Source organism: Peromyscus eremicus, chromosome 3 (genome assembly GCF_949786415.1).
Source record: "Peromyscus eremicus chromosome 3, PerEre_H2_v1, whole genome shotgun sequence".
Taxonomy (NCBI): domain Eukaryota; kingdom Metazoa; phylum Chordata; class Mammalia; order Rodentia; family Cricetidae; genus Peromyscus; species Peromyscus eremicus.
Window position 1 is genome coordinate 124,587,236 of NC_081418.1, and position 12,344 is coordinate 124,599,579.

Here is a 12,344-nt window from a genome sequence, read left to right on the forward strand (position 1 = left end):
TTGTAGGTCCTTTTGTAATTTTTTTAGAAAACAAAACAAAACACAGCAGTCATTTATTCTTAAGTTTGTACTTTACAAAACCCCAAGGAAGAAGTCCTTGCGGGAAAGGTGTCGAGGAGATTCTAAGAAGGAAAGGGGACAGCCAGGAACAAGCCTGCTCAGCTGAGGCACCAGGCAGATGCTAGGTCCAGGCCAGCGCAGTAAGGCCTTGCATGCTGGCTGCACACAGCTCAGCTGAGTGGCCTGAGAGTACTTCAGCCCTGAGACTGTTGCCATTTGATGGGCAGCCCCCGGCCAAGGCTTCCAAGTGGGCCTCTGCCAGGCCAGGGAGGTGGCCAGCAGCAGGTGAGGCTAGCCATCTAGGAGCTTCAGGATGCTCTCCCGTTCCTTCAGGGTCTTCCAGGCCTGGTCCTTTTCCTTCTTCGTGGGGGTGCGCTTCTTCTGCCGGGCAGCCATGATCTTGCGAAAGGCATCCATGACCTCATTGTCTGCCATGCGGACCCGCTGCCTGAGCTCCTGCCGGCTCACCTCCTCCTTTGCCAACCTGTGGGGGCCAAGTGTCATGGTTATCCCCTCTCCAGAGTTTGTGCCCCCCTTCTTCCAGACTGAGCCTCCTCACAATCCCAGCTGGGGCTGGCACTTCTTGGCCTGTTTCATTCATGGCCAATGTGCACAGATGCAGAGCCACATTGGGCTTGAACTGTGTGTGAGGCATTATTTAAGTGCTCTAAAATGTTAACTTAATGCTACTTATAGTAGGGGCAGCATGTGGGAGCTCAGGAACTATGCAGGAAATCTCTACCTTTCTGTCAATTTTGCTGTGAACCCAAAAATACTCTAAAAATTTTTTTTTGAGATAGTCTCACACTATAGCCCAGGCTTAGCTGGAAATTACTATATAGCCTAGGCTGGTCCTGAACTTGAGGCAATCCTCTTGCCTCCACCTCTCCATTGCTAAGATAGTAGGTGTGAACCACTATCCCTAGCTTAAGAAATAAAACCTAGGAGCTGGAGAGACCAGCTGCTCTTCTGGAAGACCCAGGTTTGGATTGCAACACTCATATGGTAGCTAACAACTAACTCTAGTTCCAGAGAATCCAATGCCCTCTGTATGCACCAGGCACACACATGGTGCATAGACAAACCTGCAGGCCAAATACCACACATAAAATAAAAAATACATATTTAAAAACCCATAAATGCTGGGCAGTGGTGGCGCACACCTTTAATCCCAGCATTCAGGAGGCAGAGGCAGGCTGATCTCTGAGTTGGAGAGCAGCCTGCTCTACAGGGTGAGTTCTAGGATAGCCAGGGCTACACAGAGAAACCCTGTCTTAAAAAACAAAACAAAACAATCCATAAACAACACACACACACGTGCATACAGCCAATTCTCACAATAATCTTTCAAAGTAAGAACCATTATCCCCATGTTATAATAGTAAAGGAACTGAGGCTCAGGTTGAGCAAGGGTGACTGAAAGATCTAGAAAGACAAGCTTCAGCTGGGCCTCAAGCTCACCTTCTCCATGCCTTAGCCACGTGTTAGAATTACAGCTGTGCCCTGCCGCACCGTGCTTCAACCATGTGTGGCTCTGACTTAGACCCACTGATGGTGGAGCGTAGGGTCTCTGAGAATCTAGTTCTTGCTGCTTGGGCCTGAAGTGCCCAAGCCCTGAAGTCCACAGCCCTGCAGCTGCAGCACAGCAGGGCCCAGGGCTGAGCCCCAGCCTCTGAGAGCCCATCCATTTCCACAGCATCCTGTACCTCTGTAACTACACAGCATTCCTTTGTTTCTCATTCACCCTGCCCTTGCCGCCCCCTGTAGTTTTCTCTTTGCCCTTGACAGGGACCGTGAACCAGAAAGAGGCTTGGATTCAGCCTTGCCTCACAGCTCAGCTCAGCTCTCGACCGGATGTGACTTTAACAAAGGTCCACTTGGCTCCGCTTCATTGGCTTCTATCCTTTATCTGGCAGGTGGAGAAAATGCCACCCATTCTCTGGGTTGTCTTTAGATAAAAGGTGCCCAAGACCCTGGCACACAGTGGGCACTAAGCAACACTGGTTTTTTTATCCTCAGCTCCCCTTAAAGCTCAGCCGCAGCTGCCTCCTTTGAATGGTGTGTCTCTCTCCTCCAACCACCTGAGAGAGCAGGAGTCCATTTCTCTGCCTTCTTCCTGGTCCCAGCGCCAGGTCAGAGATGGGAAGAGGTAATCGAGACCTGCCTTGTCAGGGCTCTGTGAGGAGCCTGGAGTCTTGCTGGAGCGCTAACAGAAGGGCGGCTCCTACCAGTGCCCTCACATGTCACCTACACCCTCGTCACCAGTGCAGGGCAGTCAGTCGGGTGGGAGCTGACATAAAATGAACCGCACTATGACTGACTCTCTCACACACTAGGAAGTGTGGGTGATGAGCCAAACACCAGCACAGACAGCCAAGAGAACATTAGCAACTCACAGGCCCGAGGAGGAAGCATACTGGTTTTCATTAGTTCCTCTATGATGTTTTTTGTGTGTTATATGTGTACATGTCCATGTTGCATGTGTGAGTATGCATGTGGAGGCCAGAGGTTGATATTGATATCTCTATCATGCTTTACCTTACCTTTACTATAATCTATGCATTTATGTATTCATTAGGGTCACATGCCATGGTGTGCATGTGGAGGCCAGAGGACAACTTGCAGGAGGTGGTTTTCGATCTCTGTCATTTGGGTTCTAGGGATTAAAATCAAGTGGCCAGGCTTGGCGGTAAGTGCTTTCTCCACGCTGAGCCATCTTGGGGGCCCTTGGCCTTCTTTTTTGAAGCAGGATCTCTTAATGGGATCCTAGCAGACCTATTCGGCTAGGCTTGCCTCTGCCCATCCAAGCATTGGGGTTACAGATGTGTCCTGCTGTGGCCAGCTTTCATGTGTGTGCTGAAGACTGAACTCGAGAGGCCAGGCTTGGTGGCCGGCATTTCCCCCACTGAGCTACCTGCCCAGTGCCTCTGTGGTATTCTGATTAAATAATACCATAAAGAAAAACACAGCCAAGCAGTGGTGGTGCACGCCTTTAATCCCAGCACTTGGGAGGCAGAAGCAGGCAGATCTTAGTGAATTCAAGGCCAGCCTGGTCTACAAAGTGAGTTCGAGGACAGCCAGAACAAACTATTGCACAGAGAAAGCCTATCTCAAAAAAAGAAAAGAAAAAGAAAACACACATAAAAAGACAAAAAACAAACAAATGCAACACAGCACTGTAAATATTACTGAACTACACTTATCAATGGAGTCAGGCTGGAGAGATGGCTCTGGTTAAAAGTGTGCACTGCTTTTGCAGGGGACTGGGGTTCACTGGGCAGCTAGCAAACACCAGTGACTCCAGCTGCAGGGCAGCCAACACCACAGACACCTGCACTCATGTGCACAAACCCACATAATAATTCATCCACCTGAGACACAGCTTGGGGGAGCAGGGCTGGTCCCTGGCACAGTGCTCACTCACCTCAGCAGGTCATGCTTCTTGGTGCGGTTGTGTGCACTGAGTGCCTTCAGCTCAGCCTGCCGTTTGCGCAGCTCAGCGAGGACCTCATCCTCTGAGTCCTCAGCAGGCCGGTCCTCAGACTCCAGGAGGCCCTGGGCAATCAGCTCCTCCTTGATGCGGCTCTCCAGGGACTTGGTATGTGGCACACTGTAGGCAAGGCCAGCACCTGAGCTCTGAGGGCCAGCTGGAGGGCCCCTCAGAGTTTCCCGGGGCCTCCCTTCACCTTGTGAACCCACTATAACCACACATATATGTTTCAGGCCTTGTTATATATGAGTTGCAATCTTTTATGATATATATTTCCTACAAATAGGATCACTCCCTTCCCCCCATTTGGTACTCTACTGTTTTAATTCTTCCATGTCGAGTCCATTTCTGTAGTGATTAACAGTCCCAGTGATTTCATAGGTAGTTTTGGCACGTACTAGCCCCTCCCTTTGGGCCCTGGGGTTATCTCCAGGAGCAAAGGTATGGTGATCAAGTCTGTACCAAGTCTGTCCAGAAACCAGGCCAGCACTTCCATCTGAGACGTCTGCGCTTGGTCAAACGGCCTCAACCTCTGTGTGTCCGTAAGAAGACAGAGGGAAGCTGACAGCCAAGCCCAGAGTGCAGGTGGGGTGTCACTCACCTGAAGGGCTTGTTCTGGTTTCGGGGAGAGGTGCTTGCTCCATCAGCCCCTGATTCTTTCCCAGACATGTCAGGAATAGGAGAGTCCTCCATAGGGGAAATAATATTTTCCTAAAGACCAGAGATAGGTTAGAAGGAGAAAGCTGTAGAATCTCCATTTTTTCGCTCCTCTCTGACACACACAGATGGTCTTCACAAGCTAGATAGCAATCGTCTGTCATCTTTTTCATCCCACTCGTGTTAAAAAGCTTCCTCCAAAGCTTTGACCATTCCAGAAATTCCTTTTTTGAGGGGAGGGGAATGTCAATAGCAAAAGAAGGGGGCACAAGAGCAGCAGTGACAGGAAATACCCCAACACTGCTCTTCCTCCACAGCAGCCGAGCTACACTGCACTTCCCAGGCTCCACTGCGGTCAGATGCACTCATGGGACAAATTCTCCAGAGGAAAGTGATCCTCTCAGTCACACCCAGAGCGCTTCCTCCACACGCTCCTTCTTACTCCATTTTTGAGGGCCTGGTGCGGTAACCACACCCAGAGTAACCTTGGTCAGGATGAAAAGCCACTATAAACTGGAGCCTCTGCAGGGCTAAGGCAGACTTCCCCTTCCCATTGCCTCAGTCTACCTGGAATGCATGCCTCAGACTGTTTCCTGAGAGAAAAACTATTGTTAGCGCCAAAAGAGGAAACTGAGGTTCAAGGACATAAAGGCGTGTTTCGAAGGTAGGCAGAGGCACAAAGATGCTCACGCGCTCACAGGTTTTGGTTTTCTCAGATGGTTACATGCAGCCCTGGAGCTCGAGAGCCTGCTGCCTTTGTGTCCCAGTGTTGCTGGGGTTACCGGCACATGCCGCCACACCTAGCTCATAGTCCCCGTCAGACCGAGCGCTGCTCACCTCCACCAGGGCCTGCAACAAGCGCTGTGTCAAGGCGCCAAAGGGACACCCGTCTTCTGGCTGCTCGTGCTGGGCCTCGGACTTCTTCAGCAGGGCGTCCACATCTACAGTGGACAGGGAGAGGACAGCGGGAGGCCTGAAGCTCTGGGAACTCAGATCCTGGCCTGAGGTGGACAGCGAGCTGAGGGACTTACCTTTTGTGTCCAGTTCAGTCAGCGGTCCCATGAGGCCTTTCTTCTTGTCAGCCACAGCTGCTGCCCGAGCCCCATCCTTCTGCTCCTCCAGCAAATCTTCCTGGGCCCAGCGCTGGGAGTAGTGTTTCCCCAGTGGGGGAATCTGCGGCAAAGAGGCCATTCAATTCCAAGAGGTAAACACTGGCCACTGAGCCTAGAGTGTGGGAGACTCTGCTGGCACGGGACACTGTCAGTAAGCACCCCATTCACTCTGCTTCTTCATTTGTTGCCCATGTCCCTAGCCCAAGGCCACTCGTGGTGGCCACAAAAGGCAGAGAAGTTAAAATCTACACTCACACTCTAGGAAGAGAAACAGGTATATAAAGAATGAAAACATCTGGGCGTGGTGGCACACATCCGTTGTCCCAGGACTCAGGAGGCTAAAGCTGGATGATCATGAGTCTGAGCCTGGGCTGAGCACCTATCTTGTCTCAAACAAACAAAACAAAGCAGAAATCAAAATACATCTAGAAGCTGATATGCAATAATCAAGATATAAAGTATAAGCCTAGTATCCCTTTATCCCATCACTCAGGAGGCAGAGGTAGGCAGATCTCTGAGTTCAAGGCCAGCCTGGTCTACAGAGCAAGTTCCAGGACAGCTAGAGCCGTTACACAGAAACCCTGTCTCAAAAGAACAAAACAACAACAACAAAAGATATAAAGTATAAAATACTATGTTCATGGATCTTTTTGATCACAGGTAATTCTTCTAAAGAGAATTAGGACCCAAGGCAGGGACGAGAAGGGATTGTTTTGTGTGTGTGTGTGTGTGTGTGTGTTGCTTTAACTTACTACTGCTGAAATGGATTGCCTTTCCCCTGCTTCTTCTTTCTTTGAGACAGGGTCTTGATGTGTAGGACAACCTGACCTCAAACTCACAGTGAGATTACAGGTTGCTGTAGTTCTTTAGGTCATGATTGAATCTAAGGCCTTGTCCATGCCAAACACTTGCTCTACCAGAGCTCTATCATTAACTGCATCTCTGGCCTCAGATAAATGTTTGTTTGTATTTTTTTAATTCAAGTAAGTGTAATTAAAGCAGCCAAGGGACCACAAAGTCACCAAGTGAGACCACTTCCTTTGCTGTTCTTGGGGAAAGGGCCTCACACTTGTAAGGCCAGGCTGGCCTCAAACTTGCCTCAGCCTCCCAAGTGCAACAGGTGTGAGCCACTGGGCCCAGCTTCCTCTTTCTGCTGAGGAGTCTGGAAAGGCGTCTCTGGTGGCAGTAGCATGAGCCCAGGCCTTCAAGAGTGAGGCAGTCTGTCAAGTTGAGAAGAGCTTGGGCACAGACCCTGGTGGGACCAGCAGGAAGCAGACATGTCTAGTCTAGCTCATAAATGCGGCAGGAAAGAGGGGTGTGGCCAAGGGAAACTGCAGTGCCCTAGCCCCGAGACACTTGGACTCCATCCTGTGGCCAGCAGGAGATAGGAAGGTCCAGACGCAGCACACCTGTGGTGGCAGTTGCGGCCCTGTGGTAGTCACCTCTTCACACACTGTCCACTTTCTTTTATGGAGCATGTCTTATTTTCATTATAAATAAAACTAACTTGCTGGGGACGCATCTCTGCTGGTAGAGGGCTTGCCTGGAATGCATAAAGCCCTGCTAAAGCCCTGCATTCCGTCTCAGGACTGCAAAACTGGGCACGGTGGCACATACCCGTGATCCCAGCACTAGGGAGTCAGAGGAAGGAGAATCATAAGTTCAGGGTCATCATTAGCTACACAAAGTTCAAGACTGGTCTGGGATATATGAAATCCAGTTTCAAAAAAACCAAAGAACTTTAAACCAGCTGTAGTGATGGATGTTTGTAGTCCCAGACACCTGGAGACCCGAGAGAGGGAGATGGTGAATCCCAGAGTTTAAGGTCAGCCTGGGCACTAAGTTCTAGTGTCTTAGAAATGAAACAGGAACTTAACTTTTAAATACTAAATAAAGAAAGAAAGCGGTTGCTGAAGTCTAAAAGCAGGGAGCGTGTCCAGAGGCTCTTAGGATAAAGACAAGCAGACAGGATGACTTCGCTGACAGATGCTGAGGTGGGGGTAACAAGGGGAGCCTGAGCCTCAGCGTCTGCAGGGGTAACACAGCAGCAAGGGAGGCTGGGAAGGAAGAAAGTAGATGATGCGGGCTTTGCTGCCTACGATTCAGAGGCACCTCTGAGCCCTCCTGTTCCCTGACTGTACGGCTCAGGGTTTCTACCTTATAATGCTCAGCTTCATCTTCGGGGGGCTTCAGGAGCTCCTCTAGTGTTCGTACCTCCTCACTGGTGATGTCGGCACAGTAGGGCTCCACAGAGGCCCAGAACCTGAAGGGAGAAGCAGACCCTGAGACCCCAGGGCTCCTCTAGCCTTAGCCCTGGGCCTTCCAAGACTCCACCACCAGTCCCTAGGCCCCTCTAGCTCTCTTCTACGTGCTCAGGCTCAGAACCTGTTGGGAGCATCATTCTTGGGGATCCGAGGCACGTCGATTGGGTCATCAGTGAATTCATATTCCTGGATCTTGGGCTGAACGTTTTTGGATTTGGGTCGTCCTGGGCCGGGGCCGGGCCCATGTCCTGCCTTCCCTTCCAGTTTCTGCTTCTTGGGCTTCCCATGTTTGGGGGGAGCACCAAGCTCATGGTCTCGACCCAGCTTCAGGAACCGTCGGTCACCCTTCTTATCCTGCCAGTCAGTAAGGATCTGAAACACACAAAGACAGTCACTGAGAAGGAGAGAGGAGACAAGCACCTTTTTCCCATTATGGATAACTTGAGATCTAGAAGTTGACGCCATTAAATAAACTACTTCTTCTTCAAAGCCCGGTTCTTTCTCTGTGACTTTCTCACATGGATTTAAACATAGGTCTACATTCTGATTCCCCTGTCACCCAAGCTAGCCACAGACTGTTTGGCAGAAAGTTAAAAAATAGCCGGGCAGTGGTGGCGCACGCCTTTAATCCCAGCACTCAGGAGGCAGAGCCAGGCGGATCTCTGTGAGTTCAAGGCCATCCTGGGCTACCAAGTGAGTTCCAGGAAAGGCACAAAGCTACACAGAGAAACCCTGTCTCGAAAAAAAAAAAAAAAAACTAAAAAAGGTTATGCCCCAGGGCATAACACTCCTGGTCAAATATGCTGGTGGTGGTTTTTTGGTGACGGTCAACAAAGACTCCCAGCTAACCATTTCAATCATCAACCCACCTGGGAGCCCTGTCTACACAAACAACTGACTGTGTTACAGTGAGTCTCAGAAAGCTCCCAGGGATTCCAGGGACTACAAGTGGACAGAGCCCATCTTCTGAGGTTCAGTTGGATGGCAACCCTGACCCTTGGGACCTAATTCTGCTGTCAGTTCCCATTTGGGTCTCTCTTCCCATCCATCCCTTAACTCCACAGACAGAGCTAACCTAATGGCCCATCCCATAACTTGACACAATCTGTGTTTAGTGACATCCCCTCTGGTGGAGAATCACCTGGGTTTCAGCTTCCAGTACACGCAGTCGCCGGCTTGCAGAGGACAGCAGGGTCTCCAGCTCCAGTTGCAGGGTGTCCAGCTCCTCAATACCAATGCCATCGTCCTCCGAGCGGGCCAGCACTGCTGTGTACCGGGGACAGACCTTCAGGTGGTCCACAGACTTGAAATCATGGAATTGCAATGGGCAGTCCTTCAGCTCACTCATGGCCCAGGAGACGGGACCCTGTAAAACTAGAGAGGAGAAGTCCATTGGGTGGGAGACAAAGTAGAATTGGAGAGGCCCAACTAAGACACCAGGCTTCAGTACCCTTAGAAGTAAGGATGGTGTCAAACCTCCTTGTCACAGAGCCCCGACTGTACACCAAAGGAGGGCTTGCTTCACTGAATTATGGACACAACCTTGGGGGATGGGCTTTATTCGTGCTTTTTTTTTTTTTTTTTTTGAACATAAAAGGAAACAGACTCTGAAAGGGTATGCCTAGACTCCTAACTGCAATTCATTGTCTTTTTGTTTGGGTAGCACTTAAGACTGAACCCAGAGTCTCACACACGCTCTATCTTCAGTCTTTTTTTTTTTTTTTTTTTTTTAGACAAAGTCTCTCTATGTAGCCTTGGCTGGCCTGGTACTCATTATACCTGCCTCTACTTCCTAGAGTGCTGGGATAAAGGCATGCACCACTACACCTGGCTTCTAGTCCTTTTTCTTTATTTATTTGCCTATTTTTTTTTTTTCTGAGGCAGGGTCTCATACAGCCCAGGCTGGTATCAAACTAGCTAAGTAACCAAAGATTTGTTTCCATCTCTCAAGTGATGGAATTCCAGGCATGTAACCACACCTGGCTTATGCAGTGCCAGGGATCCAAGTCAGGGCCTTGTGCGTGCTAGACACATAGTCTCCAAACTACACTCAGCCCCCTTTCATGAATTTTTATTGAGACAAGCTCTCACCAAGTTGTCCAGGCAGGCCTTGAACTTATGATCTACTTGCTTCAACCTCCCAAGGAGTTAGGTTTACAAACCTGCATGATTAGTGGGCCTGGCCTCCTAGCTGCAATTCGAACCCAAGTACTCTCAAACCTGCACCACAAGAGAGAGGTATACTGGTGTGCTCTGTCTCCCTATGTCCTGTTTTCCTCTGTTGGGCTGTTTCTAGCATTCTATCTTACAGGGTTGGCCCAGCCTCTCCTTGGCTCACCTTACTCCACCTTCGCACCTTCTCTGTGTCCCTAGCAAATTTGGAACACGAGCTGGTCAAGCAGACAGAACTAAGTTCCAGCCCATCTTCTTCTCATGTGCCCTTCTAAACATGTTATTTAACTTGAATCTCAGTTTTTTTCCAGGACAAGAGATGATGCCTCAGTCCGTCTGCCCATTAAAAAGTATAAATCTGTAAAATGGGGGCATCAAGAGTACCTACCTCCCTGGAATGTTCTGAGGATTAAGAGGTGATGCTCGTCAAATGCCCAGTTCAGTGCCTGGCACAGAAGTGGGACTGCTTAATGGCTGGCTCCACCTGTGTGTCGCCCCAAGATCCCGCCTCCAGGGTCCTCGTCCTCTAGGGAGCCCCTAACACAGCCCCCGCCTCTCCTACCTCCTCTCTGCGGCCTCCTACAGGCCCCGGGCCGCAGGAGGGGGCGGGGAGTTCAGGGCTCCCAGAGCAACCGCCCCGGAACTGGCTATGGGCGGGCCCCCTGCAGCTGACGCGAGGGCGGGGACACGACCAGCCTACAGTGGCCTGGGGGAGTGGGGGTCTAAGGCCACCTACGAACCTCCGACAGGTGGAATGCTAGGCCTGAGGCGTCCCCTAGGAAGCAGCCCGGGGCCAAGGCGGGGCTCAGAGCCCAGATCTCTAGGGACCGGCTGCCCGGCCGGGCCCCAGGGCTGCAGGTAGGAGGAGCCCGGAGAGGATAGGAGAGCACCACCGGAAGAAACGTCAGGCTCCTCCGGCCCGGCCTGTCCTAATTTGGTGCCCAACCTGAGGTCGGGCTGTACTATTGTTACGAGGGGGGAAGATACAACCAAGGCGACGAGAACCGAAGGCTCTGGCCAGAGATGTATGGAGACCCAAGGGGACTCGAGTGCCACTCGGTCACTCTCCGCCTTCTACAAGTCCCAGAGGTCCCAGTGTGAAATCGTCCCGGAGATCCTAACGTCGTCCGGCTCTTCCTCCCCGGTCCTGCCCGAGATGGTCCCTCCCGGAAGTGCTGGTCGAGACTGCGGCTGCGCCTCTCGCGAAAGGGCAGGCGTCGCGGGGCCGGGCACTTCCGCACTTCCGCTTTCCGGCCCAGACAGCACCCGCGATGGTGAGAGACCCGGGGCTGGGGGCCTCCCTATGTCTTACCCGATGAGGCTGTGGGTCTGGGGGAGATGCTGTTTGCCGCCAGGGCTTGCGGCCGGAGGTCGCCCTGGAATGAGGGGGCACGCTGTGGATGGGGAGGCAGAGGGTGGGGCGAGGGCCGAGGCGAGGAGGAAGGGGCGAGCTGGGGGGCGAGCCTGGCAGGAGCAGGCCCAGAGGCTTCCAAGTTGGGCATCCCCGGAAGGAATGGCCTCTCCCCAAAGTTCTGACGAGGCAGGAAGCAGCGTAACTTAGCCTGTGCTGGCGGCTCGCAGCCGAGGTGGGACCGCTGAGGAATGAAGCGGGGCCTCCTCCATCCACGGTAGAGATTAGCTAAATACACCCCCTTGTCCCCGCCTGCTTTCTTGATCTCACGGTACCCCGAGGCAAGTGTCCTATCACCCCCTGGGTCCCTCCAGCCCCTTGCTTCCAGGCCTCAGTGAAGGCTCTGTGGTGTTGCCTCCATTCAGACTTCTTCCTCGGGCGGTACCGTTGTTGACCGTAATGTGTGTAAACGCTGATGACCGCTGGCTCTTCCCTTCCAGGCGGTGCTCGGGTTTGGTGTCTGTGGGTGTTCCGTACTGTTGTGTGTCTCTTCCTACTGCTTGCCCCGGTCATGCTGGCTTTGATGACCTCAGTTCTGAAGACTGGACTGCTTGCCATGCTCCTGTGACTCGACTGTCTCGGGGAGACACCTTGAAATTAGACCCTCTTGTTCAAAAGTCATCCGCTTTCCTTATCTTGGTCATTCTCCTGTGTTCCTCAGCCTGAAAGCCTTTTCCCCTTGACTGAGGAGATAGCTTTTTATTTTAAGCATTTTTTTTATTGTACTTGAAAGCATCTATTCACTAAAGGGCAAACATCACAGGGCTAGCTACCTAAAATTCACTATTAGTTTTCTTTGTTTGAATATTGACAAAATAGCCACTACTCCAGTCAAGGTAGAGAACATTCTGTCCTCTTCCGATGGTACCCACTGCCCCAGACAACTACTAATTTCGTCCTCCCGGTTTTGCTTTTTCTTGGTTGACATCAATAGACTTTTCTAGTATGTGGACGGAACTACTGACGCAGTTAGTTGTATTTTTAGCCTTACCCCCTGTCTGTCTGTCCGTCTGTCCCCTGTGATGCTGTGCTTGCCTCCACTTCTCTAGTCTGTACTGGGGGCCTCTTCTCTGCCGTGAGTCTCACTTCCCTCTCTTCCGTTCTCCAGAGAGCCTCTGTGTGGCTGAAGTCACGTAACTTCCTCCTCAGAAAGTCCCAGTGCTTCCCGCCACATTGAG

At 51.4% G+C, this 12,344-nt stretch overlaps 2 protein-coding genes across 5 annotated transcripts in view; one reads left to right on the forward strand and one right to left on the reverse strand.

Annotated features, from left to right (window-relative positions):
- Nucleotides 1-12,344, reverse strand: part of Tada3 (transcriptional adaptor 3) — a 26,738-nt gene continuing 14,394 nt past the window's right edge. The window contains exons 1-10 of one of the 4 annotated variants that reach the window (XM_059258366.1): nt 10,496-10,682; nt 10,144-10,201; nt 8,725-8,957; nt 7,705-7,955; nt 7,477-7,582; nt 5,239-5,380; nt 5,045-5,148; nt 4,152-4,261; nt 3,485-3,670; nt 1-544 (exon numbers count right to left, since the gene is read on the reverse strand). In XM_059258366.1, coding sequence (XP_059114349.1) covers nt 352-544; nt 3,485-3,670; nt 4,152-4,261; nt 5,045-5,148; nt 5,239-5,380; nt 7,477-7,582; nt 7,705-7,955; nt 8,725-8,931 — 1,299 coding nt within the window. In that variant the 5' untranslated portion in view covers nt 8,932-8,957; nt 10,144-10,201; nt 10,496-10,682 and the 3' untranslated portion in view covers nt 1-351. Of the gene's footprint in view, nt 545-3,484; nt 3,671-4,151; nt 4,262-5,044; nt 5,149-5,238; nt 5,381-7,476; nt 7,583-7,704; nt 7,956-8,724; nt 8,958-9,921; nt 10,092-10,143; nt 10,202-10,495; nt 10,805-12,344 lie in introns of those variants that run through there. The other 3 variants (XM_059258364.1, XM_059258365.1, XM_059258363.1) reach the window with 3 other exon arrangements.
- Arpc4 (actin related protein 2/3 complex subunit 4) overlaps nt 10,485-12,344 on the forward strand; it is an 11,086-nt gene continuing 9,226 nt past the window's right edge. The window contains exon 1 of the mRNA XM_059258367.1: nt 10,485-11,029. Within this exon, the coding sequence (XP_059114350.1) occupies nt 11,027-11,029 (3 nt within the window). The 5' untranslated portion in view covers nt 10,485-11,026. The remainder of the gene's footprint in view (nt 11,030-12,344) is intronic.